This window comes from Camellia sinensis, chromosome 13 (genome assembly GCF_055761805.1).
Source record: "Camellia sinensis isolate YWXY chromosome 13, ASM5576180v1, whole genome shotgun sequence".
NCBI lineage: Eukaryota > Viridiplantae > Streptophyta > Magnoliopsida > Ericales > Theaceae > Camellia > Camellia sinensis.
This window is the reverse complement of record NC_138973.1, coordinates 101,032,466-101,047,253: the sequence shown is the minus strand read 5'-3', so window position 1 is coordinate 101,047,253 and position 14,788 is coordinate 101,032,466. Positions and strand designations below refer to the sequence as shown.

The 14,788-nt window shown below is 29.2% G+C and overlaps 1 protein-coding gene across 1 annotated transcript; it reads right to left on the bottom strand.

Annotated features, from left to right (window-relative positions):
• Positions 1–2,008: 2,008 nt before the first annotated feature.
• Positions 2,009–7,507, bottom strand: LOC114307052 (azadirone synthase LFS-like). The gene is made up of 10 exons (XM_082903001.1): positions 7,284–7,507; positions 6,167–6,265; positions 5,888–5,939; positions 4,788–4,909; positions 4,606–4,706; positions 4,465–4,523; positions 4,119–4,175; positions 3,807–3,852; positions 3,536–3,615; positions 2,009–2,340 (listed from the first exon to the last, which is right to left on the bottom strand). Exons 1-10 carry the CDS (start codon positions 7,420–7,422, stop codon positions 2,259–2,261), a joined length of 837 nt encoding a protein of 278 aa, XP_082759127.1. The 5' UTR covers positions 7,423–7,507; the 3' UTR covers positions 2,009–2,258.
• Positions 7,508–14,788: the final 7,281 nt, after the last annotated feature.

The window sequence follows — 14,788 nt, the reverse complement described above, 5'->3', positions numbered from 1 at the left end:
TTTTTTGAGTTAAATCTCACAGAATTAGCACAAATTTTTTTTTTTTTTTTAAAATGAAATTATAACGGCATTTTTAAACGTCACTATAGAAGACCAACGGTTACATATTGAAAATAAAAATGACTTATCACGGCATTTTTAAAACGTCGCTAAATGAGTAGTGACGTCATTGTACAATTATGCAGCACATTTAGCGGCGTTTTTAAAAACGCCGCATATACTGATATAGCGACGCTTTTAAAGCGTCATAAAGTTACAGCGACGGCCGCATCTTCGGCGTTTGGTACTAAACGTCACAAAAATAATTAGCGGCGTTTTGATAGCTATAGCGGCGTTTTTTAAACGCCACTAAAAGCTCAATTTCCAGCACTGTTAATGCTTGAGCTCAGCTGATTTCCTTAATATTAATTATATTCGAGTTTGGTTTGAAACTTAATAATGAAGAAAAAAGCTAAAGTTTGGTTTGAAACTCAATAATGAACAATTTCGGTTTGAAACTTAATGATGAAGTTATGCTCGAGTTTGGTTTGAAACTCAATAATGAAGAAAAAAATTGACTTGAACCTTGAGTGATTCATTTATTAAACGAGTTCAAAAGATTGGTTTGACATTGTTTATATATGTAACAAACTGAGCAGAGTTGAACTCTTACTGAATTTGTTGAACAAGCTTAAAATTTTAATTTGAACTCGCTTATATATGTAACAAGCAGAGTTGAGCTCTTATTGGGTTTATTAAACAAGCCTAAAAATTTAATTTGAACTTGCTTATATATGTAACAAATAGAGCAAGGTTGAACTTTTTTTCATACTGTTACACCACGTAGACAACACAAGAGGGGGGAAATTAAGTTAATAAATATAACTTAAAATAAAATAATTCAATAAAATTAACTTGCTCAAGTAAAATAAAAGAAAGAATATATAAAACATGAGCAATAATGTGTGTGAGCAAATCAAGTCAAAGCACAACAGAGTAGCAATTATAAATATAAAGGACAGATAGAGAGAGAAGGCAAACACAAGATTTATAGTGGTTCGGTTTCCATCCAAGCTTACATCCACTCCTCAAGGCTTCCCCTCGAGTATTTTCACTATTCATCTAATAGATTTACACCTGCAAGTTTACCGGATACTTGCAAGACTTTTACAACAATTATTTTGTTCCAAAAATCCCAAAATACAAACTCACCAAAACAGCCCCCTTTTTGGTGTTATCAAATCTCTCAAGTGTTTCTCTCTCAAACACTCACAATGAAGCTCATGAGTATAACAACCATTTATAGATGATTTGTAGATAAAAAAAAATGCGTAAAGCATTTTGTACGATAAACTCCTAAAGAGTTGGATTTAAACAATTAAAGCTCATAGAGATTAAATGAAAGTTACAATATAAAATTATTGTATTTTCTCCTCTTTTGGAGATTATCCTCTCTCTCACTTGTAGATGAATGTAGATATTCTATTTATAATCCGTCATCTTCATTTGACCATTGGAGAGCAAATATAGCCATTGGAGTAGGAGAAATAGCAGTTGGACAGATTCAAAACACACTCAAAATAAGAATATGGTGAGCCCAAATGAGACAACGATGTGGTCCAATTCACATGGAGATAAGTCATATCTGAATGAAAATTACACGTATAAGCTATAAAACACATGATGGGATACATAGTCACTTTAATTTTTTTTTTTAAGTGAATTGTTTTCAGAAAAGTTTCACAAAAATCATTTCCAGTAATAAATAATTTGCAAAAATATTTATTTTGTATTTTTCAGAAAATGAAAATGAAAATAAAAATTAAAAACAAAAACATTACCAAACAGTAGTGCAACTTGTGGCAATTACAACCATTAATCAAATGTCAAATGAATGGAACATATCTATTAACCAAATATAGGTCCATAGTGAAAACTTATTCTCTCCACAATGCACAACATAACCCAATTATTTGCTTTGTGAACTCTTTCAAAAGTAAATGTAGCATACAAAATAAAAATCCTGCAATTGATCAAATAATGTAAAAATAAAATAAATAAAAAAAGTTAAAATTTTAATAAATATTTCGCATATTCTCATACATGTTTTACATATATATCAACATTACATTTGCAACCAAAAAAAGATTACATGATATTTCTCCAATATTCAACTAAGAGAACCTGTTTCCATACAAACTGCGGCAGGAAGCAGCTAACCTCTGTGTTCTACACTTGAAGCGAAAATCCCAATAATATTGACAACAGAGTTTGGCGAATCATTTTTCGTTTGACTCGAGAACAGCATGAGTATCCTTGTACCGCTGGAGCATGTAAGTTTCACATTTGATAGGAGGAAACCTGGTGGAAAAGAAGCAGTAAAAAATAGAGAAACTTCATGAAAACAAAGAAGTCGAGCATATCCTTTATGCATTTTTATTAATGCAAAAAGGTTTTAAATTTTAATTAGACACCAGCTCAGTTATCCAGGGAGCCTTTAAATGCATCCCAAAGATATTGTTGGACATCCCAAATTCGGTATTTTTTTTTCAAATTTCACTATATGCCCTTATCGTTTGAGGCCGGATCACTTTACCCACATGTGATTTAAATATAGGCATATTTGCCCATTCTGGTTTGGACTAAATTGCAATCTAACATCCGTTAACGTTAATTCTCTTTATCTCTGATATTATACACTTAATTTTAAATTAATCACAAATTTTATTAATTAAACCATCTATATTTGAATCACGGATAGGTAAAGTGCCCCAAACTCAAACCACAAGGAGGAAAAGTGAATTTTTCCCCTTTTTTAATACCATTTTACCTCTATGTTAAATTACAAAAAAAAGACAACCCTAAACTAGCTCCGGCTAGACCCTCCCGCGTCCCCCAACCCCCTACCCACCCTCGGTACCACCTTGAAGGCTCATCTACTCCATCTCCTCTTTCCTCCCCCCACTTAAGCAACTCCCCCATGGCTCCCCCTTCTGTTGCCCACCTCCTACCCATTTTCTCTATCTCTCCCTTGGCGATGGTGGGTGATGTGGTTTGGATTAGGGTTTGAGGAAAAGATCAGGAGAGGGCTGTGGGGTGTTGCAGAGAAGTGGGGGGCATCAAGAAGAAAGGAGAGGGGGGTATTGGGGAGCACGGGTAGGGGGCAGCAGGCGGTGGGGAGAGAAGGGGAGGGAAATGAAGGCCTGGTGGAGGTGGCACTGGTGCGCTGGGTGGCTGGCCCATACGTTGGACGAGTGCGGGTATGGTGGGAATTAATTGGGGTGCTCAAAGAAAATCAACAAAATTTAAATTCGAGAATAGGGTGTCCAAAGGAAGGGGGATCCAACCATTGTTTTGGAGTACAATTAGAGGTTCCCACTTGTCCACATATGTTGCACGTAATTATGACGTTAATGGTCCTCATGTCATTGTGTGGGTGATAATTAATTTGTGATCATGCGTACTCAGATCAGTTGCAGTTATCGATGGTTAATGTGTGTTCATACTTGGATCAATGCAGGTATGAACAGTTTATCCGTGTTCAATTGATACTTACTTGGGAGGGTTCTCTTGCGATTGGCAGGTGGGCAAGCATTCAACCAGACAATCATGATTAGGCTCCACAAAGTATGCAATCTGCTCAATGAAAAATAATAATAATAATAAGTAAATATAAATAAATCAAATAAAATGAAAACAAAAAAACAAAAAGAGCCATTGTGTATGTTAGACAATAATATTGCATAAGACGGCAAAATTTTCATTATCAACATCCCTTGTAGGCTATGCAATTAGAGAACATTCAAAAGCTTCTAAAGGGGCCTTACAGAATATCTCTCCTGACCATTACCCAGCACTCGATGCAACGTGGACCTGGATAAAATTAAGCAAGTGAACACAGATACCCAAGTACCATAAAATTATAATTTGAACACTCAGACCACGTACTAGAAAAATTGGCATTCATGGTGGTGGCAATGAGAAATTATTGTTCTGGAATTTTTACTCTAAAGAAGGCAATGTCCCATATCGTACTCAATATTATCTCACAATAAACAACTGAAAAATTAATAATAATCCGACTGATTGTCATGAAGCTACAAAACCATCATTTAGGAACTTTGGCAAATGCACATTACCTGAAAATGCAGTTGCTCCAGCGCTCTAGCATGTCACCAAGATTCACTATAAATGCTCTGAAAGTTAGATTTCAAACATCAAGACAGTAAGAAAATGCTAATAATATAGTAAAAGATTCATTCTACATCAAATTGTAGCATCTAAATGTAATATATGGTCCCTTTCATTTAACCTCAGCGCATGATCACAAAAGCATGTAGAAAACTTACACTAGCTCCAATAAAGGTGCCTAATATTGTCCAGAATTATGTAAAGTTTTCTTCCTTTTATTTTTTGATAACTAAAAACCAATCCTAGGCAGTGCCTTTTGAACCAATCAAGTCTCTGAAGATTCTATTTACTAACCCTTTTAATGGTGATACAAATTCCCACTTCTGAGGTTTAGCATCCTTATCCTTGCATATCTGTAATAAATTAAAAGGATCACAATCCCTTTCTCACAAAATATATTAGAAATACAATTCAAATTCTTAACTATATCCGTACTTGGAGACCATAGACGTCATCTGTTGCCAAGAGCGTTATCAAACCAAAATCAGAATGTGCACCTGCTCCGTATATTCCCTTCATCAAATCAGAAACTCTACCTGAAGAATAACCAAACACTTGTCATGATACAGGTGACATCAATTACATTAGAATTCCATGATCTTCAATTTAATTTTCACCTTCATAGTGTAGCAGACGCAAGGTTGCATTAGCCTTCCCAAGCATTTCTTGTCTATCAAAAAAGTCAACCTCGAGGTTAAGTGCAAGAGCTATGATCCTTGAAATTGCTTTTGCCACCTCACTAGCACGCATATAAAAGATACATGAGGAAAATGAGACAAAAATCTATCAAAAAAACATATGAACAATGTCATATATATGAAACTAAAAGCATGAAATCATGGCCAAACAAGCCACAAGGCTTAAATGGAATGATAGGTAATTGCTATTTTTCTACAAATGAATTTCTAGTGGGAAATGAGAACAACTCCCAATAGAACAACTATATGGATTAGTTTTATACATGTCCCAATTTAACAATGGTGTTTAGAATATACCTCAGTGGCTAAAACAATTCATTCAACCTAATTCTTTGTTATTATTCCTCAAGTTATGCAGCATATTTTATGCTAATTTGCATCACCAAAAATGTATCAAAATATAAAAGACCTTAAGTGATTGGGAAAACATGTAAGAATTGAAGTTAAAAAGTCTGGAGAATATAGATTAAAAAGCAATACATGCCAAGTTTTCGTAATGAAAATATATATAAATATGAATCTTCATGGTCTTAGAATATTATTATCATCCATCACCATAAAATTTTCATGGCAAGGGATGAGCTCGTATAATTACAACTGACAAACTCGTCAACCAAGCTTTGCAGGACCCACCAGACTGTGCCGTCAAGACCAGATGGGATAAAGGTATGAGTTCTCTCCTGCAGTTCTTCAGTCTATGCTCTTAGCTCACATCCCTAAGCCTTTCTTTAGTATATATGGAACTTCCAATATTTGATATGAAGTTATCCTTCCCATAATGTGATATTTTCCAAGATTTATTAGTCTAATGCAATACTTTTAAATTGACAATAGGGTATTCATATTAGATAACAATGAGAAAATAATATGATGCAGCATTTCTGATTAGACACCAAAACAAGACAAGATAATTCTATTTGCTACATGGAGAGTTATAATGTTTGATACAAAGCAGCAAATACATCTGCCAGTAGTATATGAAGTTCATTACAAAAAGATTAAGCTTGAACAAAACTTACAGTGCCTCTCTATGATATTTCTCCATAGTTTCCCTCCATCCAGGCAAGATATCTTTCAAATGGCCAAAAGACCAAAGGGGTTAATACTGATTACAAAACCAATACCACATAGAATGCTCAAATGCTTAAATCACATCAAGTTGAATTAAGCTCTGATGTGTGTGTGTGTGTGTGTGTGTGTGTGTGTGTGTGTGAGAGAGAGAGAGAGATGATTGGGACATGGCATGAACTAGTCATACTTCGCACTTTCTTAAGACTTGAATGGATTTTGTAGCTTACCAGAAGGGGGCCAGACATTTGGTCCGTATAATAGCTTTTCTATGTCAGGATCGTTTTCAGGTACTTCTATTCCAATGTTATATCCCTCCTTATAATCTCCTATATCCGTAAAATAGGATAATCAATATTTTTGTTTTTTATGAAACAAGGATCTCTCTATTATAATTAGTTTAAATTTAAACAACAATAAATCAAGAAAAATGGATCAACTGGAAGAAGAAAAGAATGGGACAATATAAAAAATAAAACAATGTGGGTGGCATCTCAAAGTAGGAAGGAAACAATATAATTATGTAAACAAGAACATATATGAATGCATATAGGCTCAAGTTTGTTTGAGGCCTAAGGCATAAAAAACATAAATGAAGCCTTTTTAAGATTTTCATTTGAAATATATTTTTCTTTTCTTTTCAAATGCAAAATTACAAATTACATTCAAGTTTTCTAACATATCATTTGTAATTGATATTGTGGGTAGTTCACTTATTGTTTCTTATGACTTAATCAATCTTCAGTTGAACTTTATCCATTTTAATTTTTTTTTCTTTGCAATGCAACTGTTATAGACCAAAAAAAAAAAAAAAAAACAAGGCCCAATTAGTACACATTAATGTATGTTTGGGAGGGGAAATTTTATAATCGTGGATGCATTAGAAATTTTAGTTTTCTTTAATTATTCAATATATCAATTGAAGTGCTCCCTTTAGCTTGCAAAACTTAATTTAAAACTTTCAATTCCCAAAACAAATTTAAACATTGATATCATCTTGTACAAAAATTCCAAATGCAAATTTAAGACAACTATCCCTACTTTTTTAACAGTTAATGTGATTGCAAATTTATATTTATCATATTAAACTATATAAAAGTGAGGCCTCTTACTATGTGGGGATGTTAGGCGGAAGTCTAATTTTCCTAGCACTCAAGCCACTTCTTGACAGGCATGATCATACAAGCACAATATATACATATATATACACATACATGTCATGCACATACCAAGCTATACAATACATGTCAACTTGTATTAAAAAAAACATCATATTGATCTGATTTTCACTTTTGTGCTTATTGCTAAAAAGTAGTGTGACACTAGAAAAATGATAGCAGAACAAACCATGTATTTGATTGACAGGATCGAAACGTTCATTGAAAAGGGGAGTGTAACCTCGATGTTTCTTGTTTCTAAGAACCTTCATTTTCTCACTTACTGGTAGATCAAAAAAACTTTTGCTTTGGTAAAAAACCTCATCCATAAATTCCTGGCTGATTCCATGATTGATCACATAAAAAAACCCAGAATCCAAACATGCCTGTAGAAAAGAGAGGAAGCAAAGGATAAGCCAGGATATAAAAACCAATTAACAAAAAACGGTGTGTGTGTGTGTGTGTGTGAAAAAGAGAGAGATTAAAATAAAACAATATGGTACTTTATGGTTCAAAAAAAAATAAAAAATAAAAAATAAAACTAATAATGACATTGCAGTCAAAAGCTCTTGATCATCCACATTTGACTGTACAGAAAATTGACTAGCTTTTGTAAATGTTAAGTTTAAAAGAGAAGCATAAAAAATGATATTTTATCCTAAATTCAATTCATAAATGGGATTTCAATATTTGATTCAATAGGTTGTTTACAGTACTATTTGGGTTGGTTAAAATAAGTTTTCTATTTTTTCCATAGTTCAAAACCCATAAAAATTCGGAAATTTTACTTTGCTTTCCCATAATCCAAACAAATAGTGGCATAAGAATCAATTACAGTTTATACCCCTACACTTAACATTCAATCTCACTTTCCCCTTGACCTTTTAATTGTTCCGGTCAATCCTAGACTTTGAATCAAGTTATAATTTGGCCCCACATATACAAGCGTCGTTTCAAAACGAATAGAGAATAATCACAAAAATATTCATTACAGTTAGCACCCTTATATTTTTACCGCAATCTCACTTTAGTCCTTCCGCTCTAGCTCTTACGATCCAGGTACGTTACTAAAATCTCACACTTTTAGATCATCAATTTGGATAGACATTTCAAAAAAAAAAAAAAAAAGTTGAAATATAAATGAAATATAGTTATATTTTCACCTACCATTTGGATTTCTAAATCTCTATCCAAATTTATAATCCAAACCCATCCAAGTTAATTTTTGAGTTAATTTTTCAAATGCTATTATAAGATTGAGCCTAATTGCAACTTGACTCAAAATAGAGTAGTTGAGTGAGATAATTAAAAGTTCAACGGATCAAATGAAATTGACGGTAAACTATAAGATGCAACCTTATATTTTTACCACAATCTCAGTTTCGTCCTTCTATGCTAGCCTTATCATCTATAATATACTTATACTAAAATCTCAGTTTGTAGGTAAAGTATAGGATGCAACAGTGTAAATTTGCCAATAAGATCCCAAGTTGAACACCGCTTGTAATCTGATCGTGCTTAAAGCACCAAACATCAACAATCGGACATGTTATTGGATGGTTGTATTGTGTGGATTGTGATTGTTCACGTGACGCTACACACCAACTAATAATTTTCGATCCGTATATAATCAATCAATCAAAAAAACCAGATATATGAGAAAGAGAGAGAGAGAGTGTGTATGCCTGTCTGAGTAAAGAAACAGAGTTATGAATGTCAGGGCTTGAAAGATCGATACAATTGAGTGCAGGGAAGTTTTTAAAATCTCGAGGAGCTTCAAGAGCTTCGTTCGTCAAATTCTCCATTTCTAAAGATACGAGGTTCTGATGTTTCCTTACCGATATTATCAATCAACTAAGGGTAAATAACACTCATACTCCTCTGTTTTCTTGCAATATCACTGCCACCCCCTTTTATAATTGAAAGAAAAATGTTTGGGAGCACTAGAAGGAGCACTAATGATGTGGCAGTATGCCCTGCCCACTCTCTATGCCTTTTTTTTTTTTTTTTTGTCATTCCCAATGCATTAGTGCTATTAGTGATGTATCTTTTAGTGGTCTAAATCATTGTTGTATATAAATTATGTTTTTTAAGCTTTTTTATAAAAATAATTTAACAATCTTATCACTCGTCATAGTGTATGGGAGAAGTTGAAAAGGGTACTGCAGTAACTATACACGGATTGTATCTATAATTATTTGTATAAAGGGATTTTAAATGCTGATTAGGAAATTTTGACCAAATCAATAAATGCAGGCATGTGAAAAGACATGTGAATTGAAAAAAGTTAATAAATGCTGATTAAGGGATTTTGACAAAATCAATAAATCCTGAGTTTTTTTTTTAAATAAAAAATAAAAAATTTAGAAAATTCAGACTGGGATATTGAAGCTCCCACAGGCCTTGGGGTTAAAAACCCCCTTTTGCATAATATATTGTACTAGCATATTACTCGTGCTATGCACGAGTATAAATAAATAATTAAAAATTAGTTTTTAAATTAAAATAATAATATGAAATTTATTTGAAATATGTTGTAAAAGTGATTTATAATCAATTAAATTTTATTAATTTTTATTAGAGTTACACTAAGAGAAGATTTTTATTCTGATGTTATTAATTGTATTTTCTAAGTTCCTAATAAAAATATGCATGTAATAATTTAATTGGTAAAATTTAAATAATAAATTACAAAAATTTTATTTACAATAAAATATAAATACATTTCATTTTATAAGTTTCATAATTTTAATTTTAGTAATAAATTATATTTTTTAATATACTAATTTTTTCTTATTTTGTAAAACCTAAAAATTTGTTTACTTAAAATTGTTGTTATAACTCTTATGTGAAAATGGATTAAAATTGACTTGTGGTGTTGGACTAAATATTATAAATGACCTAAAAGCTAATTGATTGAATATTTAGAGTTATGCTAGGGACCCCAAACAAATTACCAAATTACCAAATTTTCTACCAAACCAATGTGACATTTGCCTAGTCATTAAAAATTGTCTTGATTGTTTAAAATTATCTTTATCGGTTTGTAACCGAGATAAGTTAGTTTGAGAGTTTCAATATTAGATTAAATATTAAAAATGAGTCTAGAAAATTTAGTTTGAGTTGATTTTTTTTTTCCCAACAATTCTTGGTTTAAGCATATAATGCATTTTATTTTAAAAACTCAATATAATAATTAAAAAAAAACAATAATCTTAATGTTTAGGGTGCTTTTTGTCAATCAATAAAAAATATTTATAAATATTAAGAGAATTACATTTGAACAAATTCTAACATAAATTTTTTACTTTAAAACTCTAAGACCTACACATTTTGTTTGATTCCATCTGCATCACTAATCTTTGGAGGTTTAATGATTTTTTTTTTAATGGAATGTATGTTCGCTATAATATAGATATATAGATTGGGATATCGATGCATATAAAATTATTAAACATTAAGAAAAAAAAATCTATGAAAGCTGTAGATTAATTCCTATATTTTTGTAGTATAAAAATTCAAATTTATATTTTAGTTAACTTTCCTTCTCAATTTCTAAATTTAAATTTAAAAAAAAAATTAATTAACTTTCTTTTTGAAATGTGTAAATCAAGGCATGAAAGTTATTTAAAATTTTAAATAGATTAACTAACTTTCTTTTTAAATTTAAATTTGTAAATGAATTAATTAACTTTCCTTTTAAAATGTGTAAATTAAGGCATAGAAGCTATTTAAAATTTAAATAGATAATTAACTTTCCTTTCATATTTAAATTTTTAAATGAATTAATTAACTTTCCTTTTGAAATATGTAAATCAAGGCATAAAAGTAATTTAAATATTTAAATAGATTAATTAGCTTTCCTTTAAAATGGATCAATTACTATTTTTTTAGATTTGTTATAAAAATAATTTAACAATCCCATCAGTAACCATAGTGTATGGGAGAAGTTGAAAATGGTGTTTCAGTAACTATGAGAGAAGTCAAAAAGGCTTGTGTATTAGAAAAAGTCAATAAATACTGAGTTTTTTTTTTAAACCAAAAAATTAGAAAATTAAGATTAGGATATTGGAGCTCCACAAGACTTGTGGGTTAGAAACCTCATTTTTCTTATATAATACTAGCATATTACTCATGCTATGCACAAGTATAAATAAATAATTAAAAATTAGTTTTTAAATTAAAATAATAATATAAAATTTATTTGAAATATGTTGTAAAAGTGATTTATAATCAATTAAATTTTATTAATTTTTATTAGAGTTACAATAAGAGAAGATTTTTATTCTGATGTTATTAATTGTATTTCCTAAGTTTCTAATAAAAATCTGCATGTAATAATTTAATTGGTAAAATTTACAATAAAATATAAATACATTTCATTTTATAAGTTTCATAATTTTAATTTTATTAATAAATTATATTTTTTAATATACTAATTTCTTCTTATTTTGTAAAACCTAAAAATTTGTTTACTTAAAATTGTTGTTGTAATTCTTATGTGAAAATGGATTAAAATTGACTTGTGGTGTTGGGCTAAATATTATAAATGACCTAAAAGCTAGTTGACTGAATATTTAGAGTTATGCTAGGGACCCCAAACAAATTACCAATTTTCTACCAAACCTCTCACATGGGTGTGGGACCCACACACATTTGATTTGTGTCGATCCCACACCCATGTGAGAGGTTTGGTAGAAAATTTGGTACTTTGTTTGGGGTCCATAGCATTTTCCGAATATTTATGCCAATGTGACATTTGCCTAGTCATTAAAAATTGTCTTGATTGTTTAAAATTATCTTTATCGGTTGTAACTGAGATAAGTTAGTTTGAGAGTTTCAATATTAGATTAAATATTAAAAATGAGTCTAGAAAATTTAGTTTGAGTCGTTTTTTTTTTCTTCTAACAATTCTTGGTTTAAGCATATAATACATTTTATTTTAATAACTCAATATAATAATTTTAAAAAAAAACAATAATCTTAATGTTTAGGGTGCTTTTTGTCAATCAATAAAAAATATCTATAAATATTAAGAGAATTACATTTGAACAAATTCTAACATATATTTTTTACTTTAAAACTCTAAGGCCTACACATTTTGTTTGATTCCATCTACCTCAATAATCTTTGGAGGTTTAATGATTTTTTTTTTTTAATGGAATGTCTGTTTGCTATAATATAGATATATAGATTGGAATATCGATGCATATAAAATTATTAAACATTAAGCAAAAAAAAACTATGAAAGCTGTAGATTAATTCCTATATTTTAGTAGTATAAAAATTCAAATTTATATTTTTGTTAACTTTCCTTCTCAATTTCTAAATTTAAATTTTTAAATAAATTAATTAACTTTCTTTTTGAAATGTGTAAATCAAGGCATAAAAGTTATTTAAAATTTTAAATAGATTAACTAACTTTCTTTTTAAATTTAAATTTGTAAATGAATTAATTAACTTTCCTTTTAAAATGTGTAAATTAAGGCATAGAAGCTATTTAAATTTTTAAATAGATAATTAACTTTCCTTTCATATTTAAATTTTTAAATGAATTAATTAACTTTGCTTTTGAAATATGTAAATCAAGGCATAAAAGTAATTTAAATATTTAAATAGATTAATTAGCTTTCCTTTTAAATGGATTAATTACTATTTTTTTAGATTTGTTATAAAAATAATTTAACAATCCCATCAGTAACTATAGTATATGAGAGAAGTTGAAAAGGGTGTTGCAGTAACTATGAGAGAAGTCAAAAAGGCTTGTGGATTAGAAGAAGTCAATAAATGCTGAGTTTTTTTTTTAAATCAAAAAATTAGAAAATTATGATTAGGATATTGGAGATCCCACAAGACTTATGGGTTAGAAACCTCATTTTTCTTATATAATACTAGCCTATCACCCGTGCTATGCACGGGATAATTATAGATATTTTAGATTTTTTTAATATATAAATTATGTTGTTTAAGATTTTTTATAAAAATAATTTAACAATCTTATCACTAACCATAGTGTACGGGAGAAGTTGAAAAGGGTACTGCAGTAACTATACATGGATTGTATCTATAATTATTTGTATGATGAGATTTTAAATGCTAATTAGGGGATTTTGACTAAATCAATAAATGTAAGTATGTGGAAAGACATGTGGATTGAAAAAATTTAATAAATATTGATTAGGGGATTTTGACCAAATCAATAAATGCTGAGATTTTTTTTAAATAAAAAATAAAAAATTTAGAAAATTTAGATTGGGATATTGAAGCTCTCACAGAGCTTGGGGGTTAAAAACCCTATTTTGCTTAATATATAGTATAGATAGATAGCCTATCACACGTGCTATGCACGGGATAATTGTAGATATTTATGTGTTTTAATTTTTTTTAATATATAAATTATGTTTTTTTAAGATTTTTTATAAAAATAATTTAACAATCTTATCACTAACCATAGTGTACAGGAGAAATTAAAAAAGTTACTGCAGTAACTATGCACGGGCTGTATTTATAATTATTTGTATAAGGGGATTTTAATCCATATGCCTACATTTATTTCTAAATAAAAATTTTTCTAAAAAAAAACTCAGAATTTTCTAATTTTTTTTAAAAATTTTTAGATATTGCTAAATAAAAATTTTTATTTAGAAATTTTTTTTTCTAAATAAAAAAAAAATTATTTAAATTTTTTTTTATTTTTAACCCCAAGGCTATCTATACAATATCTATACAAATGCTGAGTTTTTTTTTAAATAAAAAATAAAAAATTTAGAAAATTCAGATTGGGATATTGAAGCACCCACAGGCCTTGGAGTTAAAAACCGCCTTTTGCTTAATATATTGTATAGATAGCCTATCACACGTGCTATGCACGGGATAATTATAGATATTTATATGTGTTTTAATTTTTTTTAATATATAAATTATGTTTTATTAAGATTTTTTATAAAAATAATTTAACAATCTTATCACTAACCATAGTGTATAGGAGAAATTAAAAAGGTTACCGCAGTAACTATGCACGGGCTGTATCTATAATTATTTGTATAAGGGGATTTTAAATGGTAATCAAGAATTTTTACCAAATCAATAAATGTAGGCATATGGATTAGAAAAAGTTAATAAATGATGATCATGAGATTTTGACCAAATCAATAAATGTTGAGTTTTTTTTTTTTAAATCAAAAATTTAGAAAATTAAGATTGAGAGATTGAAGCTCCCACAAGGCTTGGGGTTTAAAAACCCGATTTTCCTTAACATATTTACAGTTAACTATATATGTGAATTGAGATTTTTAAATGTCTTTTTTTTTATTTATTTAAATGTCTTCTTTTTTTCCTTTTTTATATTATATTAAAGTTTAATATTTTGATAATAATCATATGTGTTGAACTTTTCAAGGAATTAAATGTCTTCTTTTTTTATTATATTATATTAAAATTTAATATTTTGATAATAATCATATGTATTAGATTTTTCAAGAAATTTTTTTTATGCTTGTTCTTAATGCATTAATATTTTGATAATAATTATATGTGTTGGGACTTTTCAAGGAATTCATATGTGTTGGATTTCAAAGAATTTTTTTTATACTTGTTTTTAATGCAATAAAGTGTTATTATGTGGGTAAGACTTGGGGGTTGGGAGAAGTTAATAAATGCTAAGTTTTTTTTTTTTTTTTTAAATCAAAAAATCAG